Source organism: Sinohyriopsis cumingii, chromosome 6 (assembly GCF_028554795.1).
Source record: "Sinohyriopsis cumingii isolate HCF-2022 chromosome 6, ASM2855479v2, whole genome shotgun sequence".
NCBI classification, from domain to species: domain Eukaryota; kingdom Metazoa; phylum Mollusca; class Bivalvia; order Unionida; family Unionidae; genus Sinohyriopsis; species Sinohyriopsis cumingii.
In genome coordinates this window covers 160659388-160682203 of record NC_142966.1, presented here as the reverse complement: position 1 = coordinate 160682203, position 22816 = coordinate 160659388, and the positions used below count along the sequence as shown (strand labels likewise).

At 35.8% G+C, this 22816-nt stretch overlaps 2 protein-coding genes across 6 annotated transcripts in view; both read right to left on the bottom strand.

Annotated features, from left to right (window-relative positions):
* Positions 1–17798, bottom strand: part of LOC149798403 (receptor-type tyrosine-protein phosphatase epsilon-like) — a 62361-nt gene extending 44563 nt beyond the window's left edge. For both annotated transcript variants that reach the window (XM_089960593.1, XM_089960592.1), the window contains exons 1-2: positions 17646–17798; positions 2073–2306 (exon numbers count right to left, since the gene is read on the bottom strand). In XM_089960593.1, coding sequence (XP_089816719.1) covers positions 2073–2306; positions 17646–17703 — 292 coding nt within the window. In that variant the 5' untranslated portion in view covers positions 17704–17798. The remainder of the gene's footprint in view (positions 1–2072; positions 2307–17645) is intronic.
* The window catches only part of LOC149798401 (receptor-type tyrosine-protein phosphatase alpha-like), a 611129-nt gene that overhangs the window by 425769 nt on the left and 162544 nt on the right, over positions 1–22816 (bottom strand). The window lies entirely within an intron of this gene.

Here is a 22816-nt window from a genome sequence, read left to right as displayed (position 1 = left end):
ATCTAACGTTTATTCTCTATGTTATCGAAAGTAAAGTTTCGGTGGTTCTTTCGCAACTTGAAAGTTACAGCAGTATTCACAGTGTGCACATATATGTGAGACAAAATATCCATTATTGTCCTTCAGTGTAGGATTACACACTCAGCTCATCGTTGTGAATTATTTAAAATTCTAAGCTTCGAATGGAATTTTCCTATTTTACACAAAGTCGTATGATGGGTTCTATGATTACTGCATTGGACATGGAGAACGGTGATGTTGAATTGGGAACGTAGTCACAGTTGATAATCAATAGACTAATATTACTATTCTGTGCAATTTCGATTTTTATTATAGATATAACAATTTTTCAGTCATATTCCTATGATATATGTGTAGCAGTTTATAGTGATATATAGCAGTGGGGCATCACGCCGCTGACATGAAGCATCATGTCCTACCGAGTCGTATTATCCTGACACCAGGCTGACCAGTATTAACACTAACCTCGTAATGCTGGGCGCCTAGCGAGACATCTGCTAGTACCAGTTTTATAGATCTTTGGTATGATTCAGCCAGGGTCGAACCGGTCACGTCAATAATCTTACCATGAACAAGCGATTTGCACGTTCTAATGATATTTGACATTAAATACAAAGGTAATGTCCTAAAACAAAGACAACACTAAATGTTTGTTTATAATCTGGTGGCAGTGTGAAGCATAGCTGTAATAACCTTACTACATCATACTTTTAAGTGACAAAATTAATGTGAGACTGTTACTATGGAACTATGGTAACGTTACTATGGCGTATGGGTTTAAGAGATAGCAGGAGAGCTACGTAGTAGTGTCACTACATCAGGTTTTGGAGACCGCAAAGTCAGTGCCTTCAAAAAGGGTAATATTACTACATGTACATAGGTTGGTGGTTCGCTATGTAGTATTGTTACTACATCAAGATTTGAAGTTTTAAATATCATTGCCTGGAATAGGGTAATAGTACTACATGGTTTTGGGGATAGCTATGTAGTATTGTTACCACATAAGGTTTTGGTGATCACGAAATCAGTGTTTGGAAAGAGGGTAATGTTACTACATGGGTTTGGGGGGTTGTCTATGATGGTTATGTAGTATTGTTACTACATCAAGTTTTGGAGGTCACAAATCAGTGCCTGGACTTAGGGTAATGTTGCTACATGGGTTTTGGTGGATAGAATTAGAGCTATGTTGTAGTGTTACTACATCAGTTTTAGTACTGTTACTACATCAGGTTTTGGAGATCACAAAATCAGTGAATGGATAAAAGGTAATGTTACCACATGGGTATGGGCATATCTATGCAATGTTGTTAGTACCTCAGCTGTAGTATTGTTACTACATCAGGTTTCGGTGATCACTTCATTAGTGACTGGACAAAAAGTAATGTTACTACAGATGTTTGGGAATTTCTTTTGTATTCTGACAGCCATTAATACCTTTGTCGGATACAAAGGCAATATATTAAAGATACTTGACCATTGTATATGCATCAACTAGTTGAAAATGAATACATAATTATATATGACGTGTGAAACATATATAGCTTAACTCAAATGAAGAACATTGCATGTATGGATTGTCTAATGCATACAAACCGTGAGAGTTTCTCTGATATATCTATCTATCTATCTATCTATCTGTGTGTATGTTTGCGTGTGTGTGTGTGTGTGTGTGTGTGCAGACCATGTTCTCCACACATGACCATTATTGTATCATTTCAATAATTAGCAAATGAAGGCAGAAATAAATTGTTTCACACTGTCATTATGACTTTAATATTAAGCTCACTGCATGTGCGGTAAAAATTGGCTTCTCCTTACATACAGATCGTGATCAATTTTTTATTGATAGATGTAGCGGGAAGCATCATGAACAGAAAGCATTTATCCATTCATATATTGGCAGCAAAAAGACATACTCATACTTATAGGAAATATCCGATCTTTCATGAAATCAATATTATGACTGCATGTGACTGATTTTATCAGTCTTTACCACTGTGCAATATTTGTATTGAGAAACAAATTCAACTGTTTTTGTGATGCTACTATACCGTCAGTTCTTCCGTATACAGTGATGGTCTTTACAATGATCTGGAGTCCAATGTCAACTTCCCAGGTGTGATTTTCCGGTTCCTTCTGAACAGTTGCACTACATGTCTTGGAATTCTCTGGATTTCTGCCATCGATATTACCATCCACAGCCTTATCAGCAGTCCAATTGAAGGACTTATAATACAATGTTGTTGACTGGACTGCATACTTATGTAGAGCAAAATTCACTGTGCCTTAAAGGTAAAAAAAAAATATTCCTTTTATTTAAATATAATTGTGGATACGATTGTCTCTGTTTATAAATATATTCTTTCCTATCCATCCATCCATTTAGATATGTGCGTATAATATCTTCATGATCAGTGCATCGAAAACGGTTATTTGCAACAATGTCAGAATAGTTGATCGTAACAGTACCAACTTTTCTCGTGCATCGTTTGGTTTGGTGCTTGTAAAAAAAAATATTTGCAGGTAATGAGAACCTTTGGATTATACATTTCGATACTAACGCTCTTCGTAAAAAAAGGTTCTTTTCTCAGTTTTTTAATATGATTGCACATTTTAAATAATGGTCTATGCAATCATTACTGCATTATATTTCGTTGATAACTATCACAGTATTTACTGCCTGGCATACATTTCAGAATACTAAGCTGAAAAATGAAAAAGGCAATTATAAGAGAAATTCCGCCAGTTCAATTATTATCAATTGCTTCTTTCTATTTTGATCAGCATTACTGGTAGAAGTAGCTATTGCTGTCTTTTTCGGAACATTTGTCATCATGATATTCGTCAGTATTGTCGTTGTTGTCGTCATCGTAGTAGTAGTATAAATTGTGATAGTGCTATCAATTACACGTTTAAGTTGCTTGTTTCACTGACATCTTATTAAGCAATACTTCATATAAACACATCATTTACGGGTCATTGGAATATCTTAGGTAAGCATAATGAAAAGTTCAGGACCGAAAGCTTCTGTGGACATTCTTATTTCAAAGAGAACAATGAGAATCTTGTTATTTTATTGTATGTTCCAAGAACTGATAAGGACTCAAGGAAATAATTCTATCAAATACGTAAACGTTGTTTTGTTTCTGTGTTTTTTGGTTTTTTGTTTCATTTTACTTTTTTGCAGCAAAACTAAAATCAGTTTACAATTCCAATCAATTTAAAAGTTAACTTATGGCTTGTTCGTAAAATACATTCCGTACAATGTCTATGATACAATTTAAAAAAAACTCGGCATATTGTTAAAGTATTATTTATACTACCTACTACAGCTACTACTACTACTACTACTATTACTACTACTATAAATAATAATAATAATACTAATAATAATAATAACAATAATAATAATAATAATAATAATAATAATACTAATAATAATAATGATAATAATAATAATGATAATAAAGCAAAATTTAAAACAAAATACTAGATTTGGAATTAAAGCGAAACGGCGGCATACTATCTCTGTGTACAAGAAAAAGGATAAAGTTCCGTACCTAGATTACAGAAGAAACTACGCAGTACCCAAGGAAACATTTAAACTTTCATCCATTTCATAATTCGGATCACAATATACATTTGAAATGATATTTCACAAAAAAATGACATCATTGTCTTCATTTTATTAAATTGTAGAGTCAATATAGCTTGTGTCATTTTAATCCGGCAAGCATGATATAATAATTGGTAAAATAGGTTTGGTTTGGACACACAGAGACGTTGCTAAGTCTCTTTTATTCACGTTCCTGCCGTGGTGACTTTAAAAATGTTTGAAATTAATTTAAGGGACGTAATATATGAAAGTTCAGAAGATATGTTGAACTGCATATTTATTCACTATATAACTTTCTTAAACGGATAGTAGTAGTACACCGAAAAATATAACATGCTAAGTTATATCGTTATGTGATTAAACTGCTTTTACCGTCTTAAGTCTGAAGTCTTGATGCATATGCCATTTTCAAACATCGTAATCTCAGCCACTGTTTGAGTACACTTCTATGTCTTAAATAATGTACACAGGAAACTACATACATATCCAAATGCAATATTATACGAATCCAAATGTATCTGTCTTTGTGAATATAATAGCGTAAGAGCTTTTCTTATTTTATCTTAGAAGAATGAAGTCCTAAAACTATTTCCAACTGCACTGCATAACAGGAAAAGTGTACAATTAACAGTGCGTAATCTAGGAATCATTCAATCAAATCCAAATCAGTTAACTTAGATTTGCGCTACTCATCTTGCTAAAGAAAATATTAAATAAGAAAAGAATAAATACCTTCTCTGAAAGGTTTACAAACGTCAAATCTATATATTAAAGCAAAGTGAAAGAGTTATAAATAACACAGAGTGTATGAATTCCTCGAATGTTATCCTAAATTTTACTATCAATTTCACATTAATCAGGAAACTATCCAAAGGTATTATGAACAAATGTTATAATGTGTATATGTGCTAGCGTGCTTGCCTTACTGTTGAATCATAGTTCAGAACCCAAACGTTCTTACTTCATGGCAATCCCGTGAAAGTAGAATATCACTACAGCCGTTGAAAATGTTACATAATCCGACTTAATTATTTAAAGGTTCAAGCCTTTGAATAAATTTGCATAATTCTCAAGGTACTGTCTATTTAAGAATATATATTTTCCAATATGTATGTCTACGAACATATAAATAAATCACGATTCCCTCTCACGACTCTTACAAAATTTGCGCATGAAATGAATGATGCTGATATAGTGCTTTATCTCATATAGTCTCTATGCTCGCATAAAATCAACAAACCCCGAATCACTCTAAAGATACTCGAGCACTGAAATCATTAAATTTTGAAATAATCTTTGAATCGATGAGTACCGTTTCAAACTATTTCGACAGTCAACAACTTGGGGCTGCGTAATCACACGAGAACAAATGCACTCCTAATATCATGTGATTCTTATGTGAGCTCTAACTAAATTAATTCATGGCGTACTTGACCAAACAATTTCTTGAATTAACCTGGTTAATCAGCCTTAATTTATGAATGAAATTCTAGGCGTATTATACATGTACTTTTACCATAACAAAAGCCAGCTACTGAATTTAAACGTTACGACTCTATAGTCACAAACGTAAGTAACATAAAAGAAGCAAGTCCAACAAGGTTTGTAAAACTTAACAACCAATTAAAGTATTAGTGATAAATGAAACATGGGACCGGACCTTACAGTATAATATACTGAATCCAAAGTATTCATTGCAAAGGTCTATATTGTTGTTGTTGTTGTATGGTTTAACGCCATTTGTCAGCACACGATATGCTATACATGGCGGCCAGTATTAATGGTGGAGGAGGAACCCGGGAAATCCCTGGACAGATCCATCGACCCTCGAGAAGCTACTGTCAAGCTTTCTCACATACCCACATTGGCCGAATCCGAGAGTCGAACCCATGCAGACAGAGGTGAGATGGCAGTGATGAGTAACGGAGAGCGGATTGGACCGCTGGGCCACTCGGGACCCCCTACAAAGGTCTATGAAAGTCCTAAAATTTGAAAAAGGACGCCTGCGATTACATTTCCCTTTCCCTTGATGTCCCGAATATCAATAGTTTCTTCTTGCAGCATAAAACTCAATCACAACAACCTCTGTTTTTGTTTCATTTTGTTGATGAAAGTAAGGCGGTTGCGATCACTGAATACAATAATCAGAGAATGAGCACAACTAATATAAGCTTCAAAATATTGTAAAGCTAAAATTAGAGCCAAATACTCCTTCTCGATGGTGGAATAGGTTTCTTGGTACTTATTTAACGTTTTTTGAGAAATGCATCTTAATGATCCATGCCATTTGTTTTCCTGAATGAATAAGCCACCAACATCTACATCACTCGCATCAACATATACCTTAAATGGTTGTTTGAAAATTTGGGCTGATAGAATCGGTGCACTATTAAGTGCGGACTTTAATTTTCGAACGTCTCCTAAGATTTGACTGACCCATACAACTTGGTCTTCTTACTTAATAATTTGGTCGTGGCCTAAGCTATTATGGAGAAATTTTAGCTTAACCTGACCATGTCCCACAATATGTCCTAAAAATGTGACACAAGCTCGGCAAAATTAACTTGAACTTCGATTATATGTCAGATCTGCCTCGCTCAAGTGAACGAAGAATCTCCGGATAGTATCCAGGTGATCCTTCGAAGAATTCCTGTAGTTACTGACGTGTTAAATGTATGTATCACAGCAATTTATATCAGATGGTACCATGTTCAATATGAGCGGGAGCGTACAGGGAGAATTCTTCATACCAAATGACATCAATTTGTTTTGATAGAGTCCATCTGAGTTGCAAAAGCCTAACTTTCTTTTGCCATATCCGTAAGTGGAATCAGTCAGAATCTTTTAAACCTGTCAAATGTGGTGACATATTTAGCATTTTCAATCCTGTCAATTCAGTCATCAATTCACGGTATTGGGAATTAATCTGTTTTTGGCAACACTGTCCACTATTTTTGTAGTCTGTGCACATTAAGAAAAAATTATATGGTTCCTGCACAGGAATATACGGTGAACTCCAGGTAAGTTTGCTTGGTTCAATAAAGTTATGCTCCAACAGATATTCAACTTCCTTCTACGACCATTAGTGCTTAAGAAGATTCATCCTGTAAGGGTATTGTTTTACAGATTTAGAATCTACAGTTTCAATATTTTAATAGATTTTATCTGTTCGAGCTGGACCATCTGGGAAAAAATGTTCATATTCACACATTAGCTGCATAAACCCATTCGTTTCCTCTGGCTGTAGATGTGAAAGTGTATGTCATAACGTTTTATTATTTCAGCGTTTTGAAAACTGGATGATCCAAAGTCATAATATTCCGATTTGACGTCATCATTTACAACGTCATGGTGTGAGTGTGGAACAACTCAATTTATTGAATATTTGTTATAGATTTTTTCGAGTTATTTCAACATACTCCTTAACATATTGATATCGCCGAATTGATTACCTTTTGCCTCCCATGAGTATCGATGATATAATTGAAATCACTTACTTTCTTTTAACTATATATATATACCATAATACCTAGCCTGAAGACTACTCATAGGTATGGGCAAGAGAGCTAGAACTTTATCACCAGATTGAAAAGTTCTTTTCTTTGTAGTTTTGTCATACCTGAATTTCAGCTTGGATAAGGTAGACTGATGATTAATTGATGTAATTGCACAAGCTTTTAATTTATATTTATTGTCAGCGACATAATCAAGTAAATTAATCCCTGATATTTCAGTTAAAGATTTTGTTATCTAGATCTTCAATGGTCCACGAAAAGTGTGTCAGAAACAAGTTTGAAAAGACTAAATCCAAGGAAACCTTGAATCGACTACCTAACGTCAAACAACAACAAGCGAACACCTTCTTCCCAATCTTCTCTGGTGTCAACTTAACATGACCGTATCATAGTCTTTAAAGTCAGATCAAATATTTCCAACGTCCCCTGGCTTTCAGGGAGATACGCAGAGGACTTGAACTGTTGAATACCAAATTCATACGTAACTTTTTGAAAGAATCCTGATATAAAATTACAACCTTGATCTCATCGGACGGACTTAGGAGGGCCAAAACATGTAAGGAACTTCTGGATTTAACTATAGTTTAGTCTTAATATTCCGTGAAGGAATTTTCTCTGGAGACCTTTTTGACGCAAACATAATGGTCAACAAGTGTTGGTTGCCTGACTTGGTATTGGGTAAAGGACCTACGCAATCTACCATTATTCTACTAAATGGTTCGTAAAATGATTCTACTTACTGTTGCTTAATTTTTAACATACAGCAATTAGCAGTAACATGCCCACATTGTATTGCAATAATGAATTTAGGAAGAAATAAGGATTTGTAATCAGTCTAAGCAGACGTTGGTTTCTTATAAGTGCGCAAGCTACAACAATTTGGTACTAGAAAACACTTTGGGGCAACATAAAACTTCACGATGCTCGACATGGCACGCACCAAATGGAACCCATCACAACCAGACCGACTACATACTGATTCAAAACCGTTACCGATCTGGCATCAATAGAGCAAAAACAAGGACATTCCCAGGTGCTGATGTTGGGAGAGATCACGACCTCGTGATTATGAACTTCCGAGTGCGGCTGAAGGAAATTAACAATCCAAAGAATATCAGGCTCAAATTCAACCTTGAACAACTGAAGGACCCTAATATCTGCAAGTGATTCCAAGCCACAATTGGAGGAAAATTTGCTCCAATCCCTTGTGATGGATGGTGATGTCAAATAAATGACAGACACCTTCAACACAGTCATGACAGCAGCTGCCAAGGACATCACTGGCCTCCATCGCCCGAAGAAAAAACCCTGGGTTACAGAAGAGATTCTGAAGTTGTCTGATGCCCGAAGAGAACTAGAAAAACAACAGACACACAACAGGGGCAATGGAGTACCGAAAAAACTTGAAGAAAGCAAAAGAAGATTGGATTGGACAAAAGTGCACAGAAATAAAGAGCAGTCTGATGAAGAATAACAGCAAAAAGGCATTCCAAATTGTGAAAGACCAAACCAGACAGAAACAACAAAGAGTCAGTACCATTCAAGACACAAATAGAAAATGCCTCACAGAAGCGAGTGACATTGCAGAAAGATGAACTAAATATTACAAAGAACTCTACAACCATCAGTCCACAGGAGACCCAGAGGTGGTTGAAATTCCAAACTCCTCAAATGATGATATCTTTCCCATTCTCAAAGAATAGGTGGAGTCAGCAATAAGAGCACTGAAGAATGGGAAGGCAGCTGGAGCAGACAACATCCCAGATGAACTTATCCTGATAGTGGGGGGGGGGGGAATCAGTGAAAGAGCTACTTACAAAAATCTGCAACAAGGTCTGGCTGACAGGCAAAAGGCCAACACAATGGACCCAGTCACTGATTATAACAGTCCCCAAAAAATGCAATCTCCAGCTGTGCCAAAATTACAGAACTATCAGTTTGATCAGCCATGCTAGTAAGGTAATTCTGAAAATCATCTTGAACAGACTGAAACCACAAGCAGAAGAAATAATCGCTGAAGAACAAGCCTGGTTCCGGAGTGGAAGAAGCACATCAGAACAAATATTCAATCTCAGGGATCTGTGTGAAAAGTACTCGCAACACCAACAAGACATGTATCATGTATTCAAATATTTCAAAAAGGCCTTTGGCAGAGTGTGGCATGAGGCATTGTGGGCCACAATGAAGAAGTATAACATGGGTTAAAAGTTAACCAATACCATCAAACATGTGTACGCCAAGGCTACCAGTGCAGTAATTGCCCAAGGTTCTGCAGGGGACTGGTTCCAGACAACAGTGGGAGTGCGTCAAGGCTGTTTCCTGTCACCCACGCTTTTCAACATCTACTTAGAGCGCATCATGAGCGAAGCTCTGGAAAACCAATGTGGGACAGTCAGTATTGGAGGCCGTAACATCACCAACATCCACTTTGCAGACGACATTGATGGGCTGTCATGCAGTGAAGGCGAGCTTGCCACCTTAGTGAAGAACCTGGATGAAACATCTTCCAGATTTGACATGGAGATAAGCGCTGAGAAGACAAAGCCGATGACAAATAGTGGCAAACAAATCTTAGCCAAGATTAAAGTCAGAGGACATGAACTGGAAACAGTGAGCCACTTCAAATATCTTGGTTCTATAATCACCGAAGAGGGATCAAGAGCAGACATTGTGTCAAGAGCAGCACAAACAATGGCAGGTATGTTAAAGCTAAGACCCATCTGTAGAGACAAGAATATCTGTCTGAAAACTAAAATCAGACTATTGCGAGCTCTAGTCATCTCAGTCCTTTTGTACTCATGTGAGGCCTGGACCCTGACAGCAGAATTACAACAAAGAATCCAGCCACTTGAAATGAGATGCTACAGAAACATCCTTGGCATCTCTTACACGGACCACATCACAAATGAAAAGGTGCGCAACACCATCAGGCGCGAAGTAGGCCAATATGAGGACCTCCTCACCACCGTCAAAACGAGAAAGCTGAAATGGTATGGCCAGGTCACTAGAGCCAACAGCTTATCCACAACATACCTGTAGGGCAGCGTCCAGGGTGGCAGAAGGAGAGGTAGACAGAGAAAAAAAGTGGACTTACAACATCACAGAATAGACCAGGACAGGTTTTGCGGAGACAAGGCATTGACACATGATCGAGACAAGTGGAGGAAACTGTTCAGATATTCAGCAGCACAGTGCCTCGACGACCACACTAGGTCATGGGACTGGTGATGATGATGATGATGATGATAGATTGTACAATTTATTGATCTTAAAGTGATCATGAATGTTCTATGTCACCTACCATGTAGCGCTGTTAAGTAATTATCATGTTACTCGCTTCTTGACGACCAGCAAGTTTAACTGAGTACATCTTGCTGAGGAGTGAGACATCCGACAAATTTAATGATGGGTACAAGTAACGTCTCATCCTTAAATTTCCAATAACCCTCTGATTAAGCAGATCATAGTTTTCGCTATTTTGAGGATAATCCCAGTTCAAACTGCAACAAAATACAAGAGGTTTAGAATTTTTTTGTTTAATGCTAATGACCTGTAAAGCATTGCCACAGGAAATGCGCTCCTGGTACTTCTGTTAGATGATTTATCAGGAACGTTTTCGGCGCCTGCTATGGGCATCAAGAGCTACTAAAATTCAGCATAAATTACCGCTGAAAATGCGCGGTTTATTCGAAGTGTTCAGAGGACAACATATGCTCTTACGCATCCCAGATCGTATGATTTGCGTGGAATCATTTTATGATCGTTAAGTATTTGTACATTATTATATGCTCTTTATTCTCCGTTAAGTTTAAATTGTCAGAATCGTTCAGTATTTTACGATAGTGCACACCTTCATATTGCATTCACGTGCATAAAGGAAATACTTTCTATTGTAAACAAACAATGGGCGCAGACGTCAGCACTTTTGATTAGTAAATAATTCATGTACACTCGCGTAGTAGGCGCTTTACCTTGTGGTCGTTTAAATTTGTTTCTTTATGAAGTAAAGCGGATGTTTCGTGACAGCCACATACCAGTTGCTTTGGCACATTCCGCGTTAACTGTTTGATACAATGTTCCGGATTTAGACTAGGTATACAATAGACGCAAGAAATTGTCCTTACAAATAACATAAAAATATCAAGACATAAAGTGTCTTCTTTAGCTGGTGATAAGAACGGCAAAACATATACTTACCGTTTTACATCCGGATTTTCCTCAAAATGTGCTTTATTAGTTCTGAATCCGAATTACATTAGCCATATCGAAGGTTCTCATTCTTGATTACACATTTCGCAGTTGTACTATAATTTGGAATATAAGTGCAAATTACATACTCCTTACTTCACTCAAAATGAAATTGCATAGCGTCTTTTTGATAATTGCAATTGAAAGATTTCATATTTTTCCCACATTATGATTTAAAACATTCAATGACAGAAACAAACACGATTCCTCAATCCGATGTATTCCATGTGGAATTGTTACATATAAATCCAGTTCATAATCACGAAATTTCGTAGAATCCGAAAACATACCAAACTCTATTCATTCCAGATCAAATGGAAAAGTTGATGCAATGCGCATTCATTCACAACCTGACCCCACAAAATGACCCCAAATTTTAATTTTAATTAGAAAGTTATGTCGAGCGCGAGACTAAGTTCATATTTATCTGGGCGAAGTTATGTGTGCAGTGATAATGTTGGTGTTGTGTAATTATGTATCTGTGCTTGTGTATTTAGTTCGATATATGTCATACATTCAGTTATTTTATTTCTTGCTGTGTATGTTGTTAAAATATTTAAGCATTAGGTGGAATACAAAATGAGCATATAATAAAAAGGTTACTGTATTTGTATGGGAAAATATGAACTCGTTTTGTCTGATGAATATACTGCATTCCCAAGGTCGTGCAGTATTTACATCCGACAAAACTCGTTCTTTATTTCCGATAGAAATGCAGTAACCTATAACTATTGTAACCGTGTAATCGTCGTCGGTAGTAATGTCCTTTCCAGTGTGGATATTTCATTGTCTGCCCATCAACACAGACAAGTTTTGATCAACAGTCGTGTGCTTGGTACAGGGTCCTAGGTCCTAGCACCCGGTTACTGTCCAATATATAATGAGTTCACCTCTGTGACGTTACCGGACAGTGTGTATACTTTGATATCAGCAAGTGATAAACGGTGATGTCTCGCTCGTCTAGTTCATTGTGATAATGTCTTATTAATAATCGATTAAAAAACAAGCCATTATTATCCAACAGCGGATGTTAGTGTTTTAAACGTCACACGTTGGAAGTAAATGGTAGTAAGCGTCTTCATTTTATTTATATAAATGATTTACTCTGCGTTTGGCACTTTCATCGGAGGCGAAAGCTTCACCAAATTCAGCGGGTATAACAGCAGCAAAGTTGTTACAACAGCGGATATCATGACAGGCGAACTTAACATGATATGACAACGATTCATTAGCATGTCCACGTCCATCAAACATGTGCGGCCACACTGACCCACGTTAGTAAGAACAGTTATCTCTGAACTTAACATGTCCACACAAAAACCAACATTTTACATCCAGGCCATAGTGACATCGATCCGACTGATTACACTGTCCCAGTGTGGTCACGAGTAAAAATGTATGTCAGTACTAAGTTAAGTAGAACCGGAAGCACCATAAAAAATTTGAACATGGGGTAAGTATCCTGAACGGGTTACCCACAACACCGTTCGTGGATAAAAACGATGCGTCTCATGCCGTGAGAAATGCCAAACTTGATAACGCGCTAGTCCTAAGTACAACAGCACCGGATATACAATCAGTAGAAACGTAAATATCGTTGGAAATATAACCACCAACTATGAATTAACCAAATGTGAACAAATTTCTACCGGTGATATCGTGAGATTAGCACCATTGGAAACTGACAGCGCTCCATCCATACGGCAGAGCTGGTCTACTTCACGTCTCTGTCTATCGCTGATATGCCTGAAGACCAAAAAGGCTAAAACGTCGTACACCACAATCGGGACTTAAACCAAGTGCGCGTGGAATTAAAAACCCAATCTGGACTAATTTAAAAGGATATATTATGAATCCGTTGTCACACTAATGGAAATATTGTCACTGCTTGACAAGAAAGTTAAACTGGAAGATACTTTGGAAGATTGATTGCTAGATGACAAACCTGATACCGCTTTGGATAAAACAAAGTAATCGAGGCTCTTTTTTGCTTGATCGTGTATCACGAGCATGGAATAAACCGAGCATTACATTGTTGCGGTTGCTCCTAATTGCATACATATTTTTTTCATGATGCGGATATTACCTAAAATGTATTTAGACATGGAATATTGTTGATACTCCAGTTACACAACGTGATCTATTCAAGAAGATTGCTGATCAAAATTTCCTTTTATGCCACAAATCATGGTTCATCGGTCATTGCTTGATGAAGCAAAACTAAAATACACATTCTCCACATGGGACAGAAAAAATATAATCTCTGAAAAGATTGCTTGGACAGTTACTTGATTTAACAACACTCACACACACACACACACACACACACACACACACAAATCACTGCGGAGAACCATTTGTTGCCATAGCAAATGATTTGCTCGATTATATTGATTGATAAACCCTGATACGTTAGATGCCCTTGTAAAAATCAAGCAGCTCACAGAAGTAAGGGACGGTGTTCCTCTCTGGTGGTTTTTTTGAGCTGATAAAGTATTGAACGTTCAAAACTATACACTAAACTTGTAGTAACATATGAAAATTTTAACAGAAAAAAACTTGCTCGAATTCAAAGGGCTAATTCAGCGTTTAGTCGAAGCAGAGAATCTAGCATGAAATTGATCATAGATTTCAACTTCATTTCCAAAAAAATTTACCATGAAATCAAACACAAGCTGGTCGAACTCTACATATATTACAATACAGCGGTTAAGTGTTTAAACATAATTATCGTTACTACAGAAGAATACTTGCCCCGATGACATTAACGACAATGAAAGCGCTATCTTGTCCACGGAAGTCATGCAAATCCTGTCATGCTAATTCTGTCAGGTACTGGCGAGGTATTTTAACTAGCAAAAAGACATATCGAACGCTGCAGAGCAAATGAAACATGATAAAATATGCAAAATAAAAAGTATATATCAGTACTTTGATAGAATTGGTGTCATATTGAAGGTCGCCATAAAGGAATTTGAGATAGCATGCATATACCATTGCTTGTGTCGTATCGCGGTTCTCATATCTAAAAAATACACATTACTGGCGGTGTGTTGTTTTAACCGCTATATGGGTACATAGTGGTATCAATCCAGTCAATACATGTACCGCCGTTCCTTGCCAGTGAAAGATATATGGGTTTGAATTACCTATATGCTATATAACTAAACTTTCTCATTGAGCTTTATTTGTTTCATTTGAGATGTTGTCTTCTTTCAATGTTTGTTGTGGCACAAAGTACCAAAATAGTTCAAGAACCTATGACAGTCGAGAAAATCGTAAACTGCCCGTGATATCCCACCTAACTGACATCGAACTTTAAATACCGCACTTGCATCTACGAAATGATAGATTCGTCGATAACCTTGCCATCTGTCGATAATGTTATCTAGAGGTGAAGTCATTTTATCATAATATATCACGCTCAAGACTAGCTTTTACTGGCATTAATTTAAAATAGTTATGCAAATAAGCTATTAATTTAGTAATGCACACAATTTATCTGAACAATTTAAGCTGTTTAATATAGTTGCAAATTAATAATTAGGAACAGCTTGGTTTTATAGGACTGCACCACGTTGATTTTATAGTCAGCAACATGACAACGATGACATATGGCATTCATGTTAGACTACACGATGTATTCTGATCGCTAAACATATGACTATTACATGTTAGACAGCACAGGGTATTATGATCGATAAACATAACTATGACATGTACTTAACAAATAGTCTCGCCACTACTGAGACAATCCATGTATTACTGTGAACTGGCCTTACTTTTAGTGCAGAAACCATGCCGAGTCTTCGTTCACTCTAATCATCTTAAAGATTGGACATATTGTGAGTATAGTTATGATCTCTCACAGCGGTCATTAGCTGGAAAATATTCGGTTTTTAGTTTGTATAATTTGTTTCAATACTTGAATCATGGGCTTCAACTGAATTATATATAATTATAAACACAAAACTGAAAAATCTTTTGCATCTCGGATTCCAATACATACTAGATTCTTTCCCAATTATTGCTTTCTTATAAAAACTAAAATAAATAAATAAATATGAAACAGTGACTTCTTTCATAGTCTTTAACAGTTATTGTTACTTCATGCAAATTGTTTCTGTATATCGCAGTACAACTTCCTGCGATGTAATATATTACAACCCATAACTTTTGGTGATACCTATATAGGGATATTTTCGTTCATCAGTGTAGGTTTATGTTATTGTTGTTGTTCTTGCTATGAGGTTTAATACTGTTTCTCAATACAAGATAGGCTATATATTGCGGCCAATATAAGTGGTGGAGAGAAAACAAAGAAAACCACCAGGAACATCCACCATCAAGATAATGGCAAGCTTTCGCTCGTATCCGCAATGACAGAGCCCAAGACTAAAATCCGCACAGAGGTGACGTTGTTGTTGTTGGGTTTAACGCCATTTTTCAGCACACGATAGGCCAGTAGTAATGGTGGAAGAAGAACCGATGAAAACCCCGGGAAGAACCACCGATCCACGAGAAGCTACTGGCAAGCTTTCTCATATACCCACATTGGCCGAATCCTAGACTCGAACCCACGCAGACAGAGGTGAGATGGCAGTGATCCGTAACGGAGAGCGCTTTAGACCACTCGGACACTCGGACCCCCCCACCCCCGCCCGACAGAGGTGATATATATATATATATATATATATATATATATATATATATATATATATATATATATATATATATATATATATATATATATATATATATATATATGTAGAGAGAGAGAGAGAGAGAGAGAGAGAGAGACAGAGAGAGAAAGAGGATACAACTTGTAAGTTCCTTAGTGGCTTTATCAATTTACTTCTCTTTGTTTGCACTTCTTACATGGATGGATGAGCTTATATTACAATGTCTGTGAATTAAAATGCTTAATGCCTACTTCCAAAAACTGACAGATATATCTCTGAGGCCAAACATTTATTAACTCATTATCTATGATTTCCTCTGCGAATGTGTCGGTGTATCAACTGGGTTGGGTTTATGTAGGGAATAGGCACATGCTAATGGAAGAATCGAAACGGGAAATTTATGTAATCAAGAACGTAACATGAGGCTTGAATTACATGATGACATTAAAACATGAAAATCTTAGAGAATGACATGTCAGTCCTCTAGGATGCCAATAAAACAGAACTAGTGAAATGTACCCAAATAATTCGATTTTGAAAATAAAACTGTGATGGATACACCTCTCATACACACCAAATTTGTTATTGAAGCTAAACATTGTGGACTTGGTCCACTGGAAAATCTGTACTTTGTACATACAATATTTTGATATTCATGAAAACAGATGGATGCTAGTTAATTGTTATATAGTGACATAATCCTAACGGCTTTTGTGTGATCAGCCCAGGTTGCTCAGTCTGACAAACGTATTTACCGCTATCCAGTGTGTGAATATATTTGAAGGCGTAGGCCATAAGATTTACCTCTTATTGATATGAATATAATAATTGTTAAATTAATATTCATTGAACAAAAGGATATTGAACCATTAAAAATTAATATAGTCAGACTGGCTAGCACGACGACCGCTCCTTTGGCATTAGAGGTTACAGCGTCCTCTCATATGCGGCAGGTTGCTGGTTCGAATCCCGACCAAGCCATACTAAAGACTTATAAAAACGGTAATATCAGCTGCCCAACTAGGCGCTCATCATTAAGTGGTTAGAGGTGGGACTGGTCGGTCCGGTGTCAGGATAACATGACTGGTGGGACATCAAGCTACGTGTCTACGACGTAATCCTCATTGCTAGACATCACTATCAACTGCCACGCTGCAAACATCCTAGTGATATGTCTGAAAAATTGTTCTTTTTATGTTTCAAATCCAGATCTCTCTCTGTCTCTCTCTCTCTCTGTCTCTCAATCACACACACACACACACGCACATATGTCCAACATTACAAGCATATTCATCACCTCCTCTAAACTCCCAACAAACGGAGGTACAATTTCTGTTCAAAATTGAAAATTTAACAATATTCGATTAAGAGCAATCAGCTGATTCATTTTCATAATTTAATTATATTACAGATCAGATTTTGTCGTCAAAAACATTATTAATATGTTTATATACAGTAAAGACTTACCACGACTACGCACATTATTGTATTTTGATATAATGTAGGTAATATGATGCATATACAATCGCGTAATTTATGACTTAAAAATATATCTAAACTTACCTTGTCCTTGATAAAAAAAGGCAAACATTACTACGTGAAATAGAAGTTTCGTAGTCATTCTGGTTCACAATATACTTGTCTATGTAGATCACCCTTTCCCTTCAGGCATTTAATTCAAGTTTGTCTCAATAACGATACGTGTGCATATGATTCCTCTGCAAATGTTTATCTAACTGTTAAGTGTATTATTTGTTTCACTGTCCTATCATATGTAACCCGTCTGTATGCTGCAATCTCGTTGAGTATGTACTTTGCGCGCGTTATAATCAGGAAGTTGATTCAATTGTATTTTTTGAACTGGCCAGTTGTTGAATCTGGTACGAGAACCCAACCGCTTGTTTTTTCTCTCACATATCCGCATTCATATTACACGATCTAAACGTACTTCGATACTAACTCAGGTTGTTTCTATAATTAATTATTTGATTTTATATATATATATATATATCTTACCTATATACGTACCTAATTACACACATGACAACGATTTTTAAGATCTGCGGTCGAAGAGTAAATGCAGTCGTGTATACATACATAACTACCTACTTACCTATTTAGCTATATACTTGCATTCATACTTGTATGTATACACACAAACTGATACATTACATTCCTACAAACACTTGCCGGATAATGAGATAAATGTTTGAGATATGGTGTTAAGAGTCCTTCGCAAATGTGGCAAACGTCTTCATACACGCAAACCTTGTATATTGTTTATATGTAAACGATCCATACATAGGTATGCCAGTTAGATAACAATTACATACAAGAAGGAAAAGTTTTATTAATGCAAACTCTGTTCTCAAACAACGCGTCCAGTTTATTTGAATTAATACGATTGCCTTGACTTAATCCCATGATATTAATCAGTTGTGGCCTGATTATATAATAAGTATTGTGTAGTCAAGGAATTAAAGCAAATAGGGTACAACAATGAATACAATGCACTTTGCCTTCAAGCTGTTACCGACTCGGAAGAAAACTTTATTAAAATAAGACGAACTCACCCACCACAAAAATTGAAATCAAGAAAATAATCTTATAATACAAATGATATTCCTGGGTGTTTACTTCTGGATGTATAATGTTACTATTAGTTTGGAGAAATTCTTGATTAAGCAGACAGTATCATGCTAAAGATTTTTGATACGCTATTCGTTTATTTCGACTAACTACTTAACTATTTTAAGTACTTTTATAATTAAACATCTATTGCATTGAGAAAATATTTCTCAAACCAGAGAAATCCACAAAAAGCTTGTTCTCACTAAGTAAAGACTTATTTCTGTTTAGTGGTAATATTGTTGGGAAATGTCGCTAATAAAATCGTGGTAAAAACACGTCTTTTAATGTGAAAAACCATTGTTTATCTTTTTCCTTTGCTTTAATAGTCAGGTGTAACTAATTAATGCACGGAGAACATGGTTACTAAATTTGCGAAATATAGGGACCTAACGACTAATTTCTCAAGTAACTTAATGCTCATACCTTACACAAATACAAGTAATATGTGCATTACATTGTCATAAGTGCCGTACAAGCTTTCATTCTTTCGATTTTGAGACCCTTTTTTTCGGATATTTTTGTTTTGCTCGTTCTGTTAAACAAGGTGCACTTATCAGCATGACCTTGTACCAATTCGTTAATATGATACTTTGCAACTGGGAAAATAAATACTGGATATTAAAATAATAACAAATGCGTTGTTTTGAACTTTGTATATATTGATTGAATTTAATGAAAAAAATTAATGGACACAAAAATTAAATCAATTTACAAACCAAAGGGTGTATCTCAAAATATTTAGTACTCTATTTTTATTATATCTCCACCAATAGACCAGCTACCTTGCTATACATTAATTTTAGGTTCGATACAGATAATTGGAATCACAATCGTGATAAGATTTTGTTCCCAATAAAACCTAAGGGCATCATATACACAAATACTAATAAGATATTTTTAATATTATTTTATTCTAGTTAACTGAGGCGAATATGATAAAGGGGATTTTCTAAAATATCCCTTTCTTACTGGTCTGTAAATGGAGTGTAAATATTCTTTAGAGTATAACCGTATGGTCATAAAATTCTGGACAATGAATTCAGTGAATTTTATAAAGGTGCAAACAACGCAGATTCGAAAATATATTTAAATTTGCTGACACTGAACTGTTGATATCAACCGTTCGTTTTACTTCTTATCAAGAGAGGATAATTTCCTGTTGTTAGCAAGATTATTTCAAGTTGTGTAGTTTCCTTGTAGGGAGATAAAAGGAACTTGTGCCTTAAATGGAATCGTAGCAATAAAAATTAAACTAATGCGGAAACAATTCTAAATATATATCTTAATAATTATTGTTATTTCTTGTATAGAATAATCAAATTAAAATATTTATGGTTGAATAGCATACAATCTTGATAAAAGAACACTGGAAATAATATCATGGTAAGATTTTTAAAAAATGCCCTAATATGTTCTCATAATCAAAACTTAAAAAGAACGTTTTAGTTTCAAATATCATAATAATGTTATGAGAATCGAATATTTAATCCATATATGCAGACACACATGTGTATCAACTAACTTCATTTCTCTGCCTTGAGTGTTTTTCGCTCAATTGTGCAACAAGGTTTGTCAAAATGTTAAATTCCGAATGTTAAAAAAGTATAAGCAATGAAAATAATAATGTAATGGTCTAGAACTCGTGTCATATTGGCTAAATATAAACACAAGTATGCCTACCATATTGTATTTGCATATTTTACAAATAAGAACGGTCTTAGACATATTGAAAGATTATGTCCCTTAACACAAACTAATTTTGTCCAATTTGGGAAATTCATTTTCTCAGCTTAAATTTACACCAACGTATATTGTGTGTGTCAGTGTGAAAAACCCATATTTTGCTTCCCCTGTACCGAATGTAGCTTGCGTGTGCAAGGAATGTGCATATGGGAAGCTGAAGTGGGGTTCCACATATCTATGCAGCAACTTATATATCATAAAGTAAGAGTATATTCACATATCGTATATGATTCAAGTTCTTTGAAGAAAACGGTGTCTTTCCTAACTTACATCTCTGACTCTGCCAAAATCTGTTATGATACTAAAACGGAATTAACACAATGCCCTGTAGTTCATCGTAGGTTAACATAAAAATTATAGTATTATGACCAGGTGGTCATATTGAAGAATGGATGGGTCATAAACTGACAAGTAATGACACTGTATGTACGATTCACAATGATGATGGAGTGACCAACTTCCATTTCTATGCTATTAGAAACCTATAGATCTACAATCCAGCACCCAATTATCTACCATCCAATACCTCAGATTTACTATCCAGCACGCTGTGTGTAGTGACCAATTTTCAGTCAACATATATCCAACACGCGACACTTACTATTCAACACGCTGTTATTGCGACCAATACCTCACACTTACTAACCAAGGGTAAGATGTGAAAGAAGTGTAATTAAACCACACATCATCACACAGTGGGATAGTTGTGTTCATATATACTCTATATCTATAAACATGTCATCAAATGAGATGGGTAAGGGGCTTAATGTTCAGTGTTTGTTACATGCAATAGACATACACAAATATAAAATACACATATTGGCAGTGCTTGAGTTGTACCCCTGTTTCTAAGAGAATTTGGTAGCCATGAAAAAGGTCGTTGGAATAGTTAACCAAGAGGATCAGGACATGTGGTACGACCTCTATGTTATCAACAAGATTTAATTAATGCCAGTCCATAGATCAAGACCCTCTTCAGGCATCATGGCCTTTCAGCGCACACTCTTCTCTTTGAGATAGTTTTGACTACTCGTGGTAATGGTCAATGGTGAATTCTCTTGCACTAGGTACACTTTATTAAACAACGACGTAAAATAGACGGTCGAGATTTCAAGACTAGTCTACATCTTTTCCTTGAAAACAAATGACACAATAGGCCAATGCACCTATTTCACATAATTGTGTCAAGGTAAATTTCCTATCTTCCAATCAGAATACAGTGGACGCGTGACACTTCTTATACCCATAGTAACAGACATCAAGACTACTGCTGTTGGTGCGAGTATTCTTCAAGAGGGTAACGATTTCAGTTTGGCTTTTTTAGATCCTTATTTTCTCCACCAGAAATTGTGCCGGCAGTAGCACCTTCACTTTTGTCTCGATGACAATCTGTGATGATTTTAGAACAAATCAGAAGGAAGAGTTGCTAGCCATTTTGCAAAGCCAAGAGAAGAGAAACACATATTTGTTGAACAACAACAAGAGAGAAACGAACGCAACCGTTGCTACGAGCCCGTGCTCTTACAATACGTAACATAAAAGAGTGAAGACAACAAGCTTTGCAAAATTTAACAAATAATATTTTTCCCTTGAATACAAAGTAAAAAAGAGAAAAAATGTTTGGTTTTACGAATAAAATCCAAATTGTAATCAAGACATTAAAAAAACACAGTTCTATCAATGAAAAGTTTTAAGTGAATCTCAGTTCAAATCCCAATGAAATTCAAGACGAAGGCGATGACGTCTGTAATAGTCAGCGTTGTACAGGTTTGTCAACAATCTCTTGTTGAATCATACAAAATATTATTCCACTTTTAAATTCCGTATACGTTCCACGAATTATGTCAGAGCACTTTTGTATTTCCAGGAGAAACAATCACATGAATTCAATAATTTGTCGAAAAATAAAATTCAGTCCAAACTGATCACAAGATAATACAACTTAACGTGTCAAATGTTTTTGCCCGACTCTTCGAACTTTTGTCAGAGCATCAGTTATGTACCTAATTAAGACGCAACACTGATGGGGGTCAAACGTTCATCCTTCTGGAAAAAAATTGAAGTTTGTTTACCAATTGACACATGCTTAATAGCACGCAATCCAGGCATGACCTTGACTGAACTTACTGTTTCTTACTCTGAGAAAGAGAAAAAAAGGTGCTTACCGAAACTCACTGACACTGGAACAAATTCAGCAACTATGTGTTATGTTTCTATTATTAGTGGTTTACATGGAAAAAATAAAAATAAAAAATAAACAATAAAAATAAAAATTCTGGAAAATGTCTAATCCAGTAAACAATGATACATTACAATAGCATGTAATGGAATAATAATAATTAAAACAAACAAACAAATAA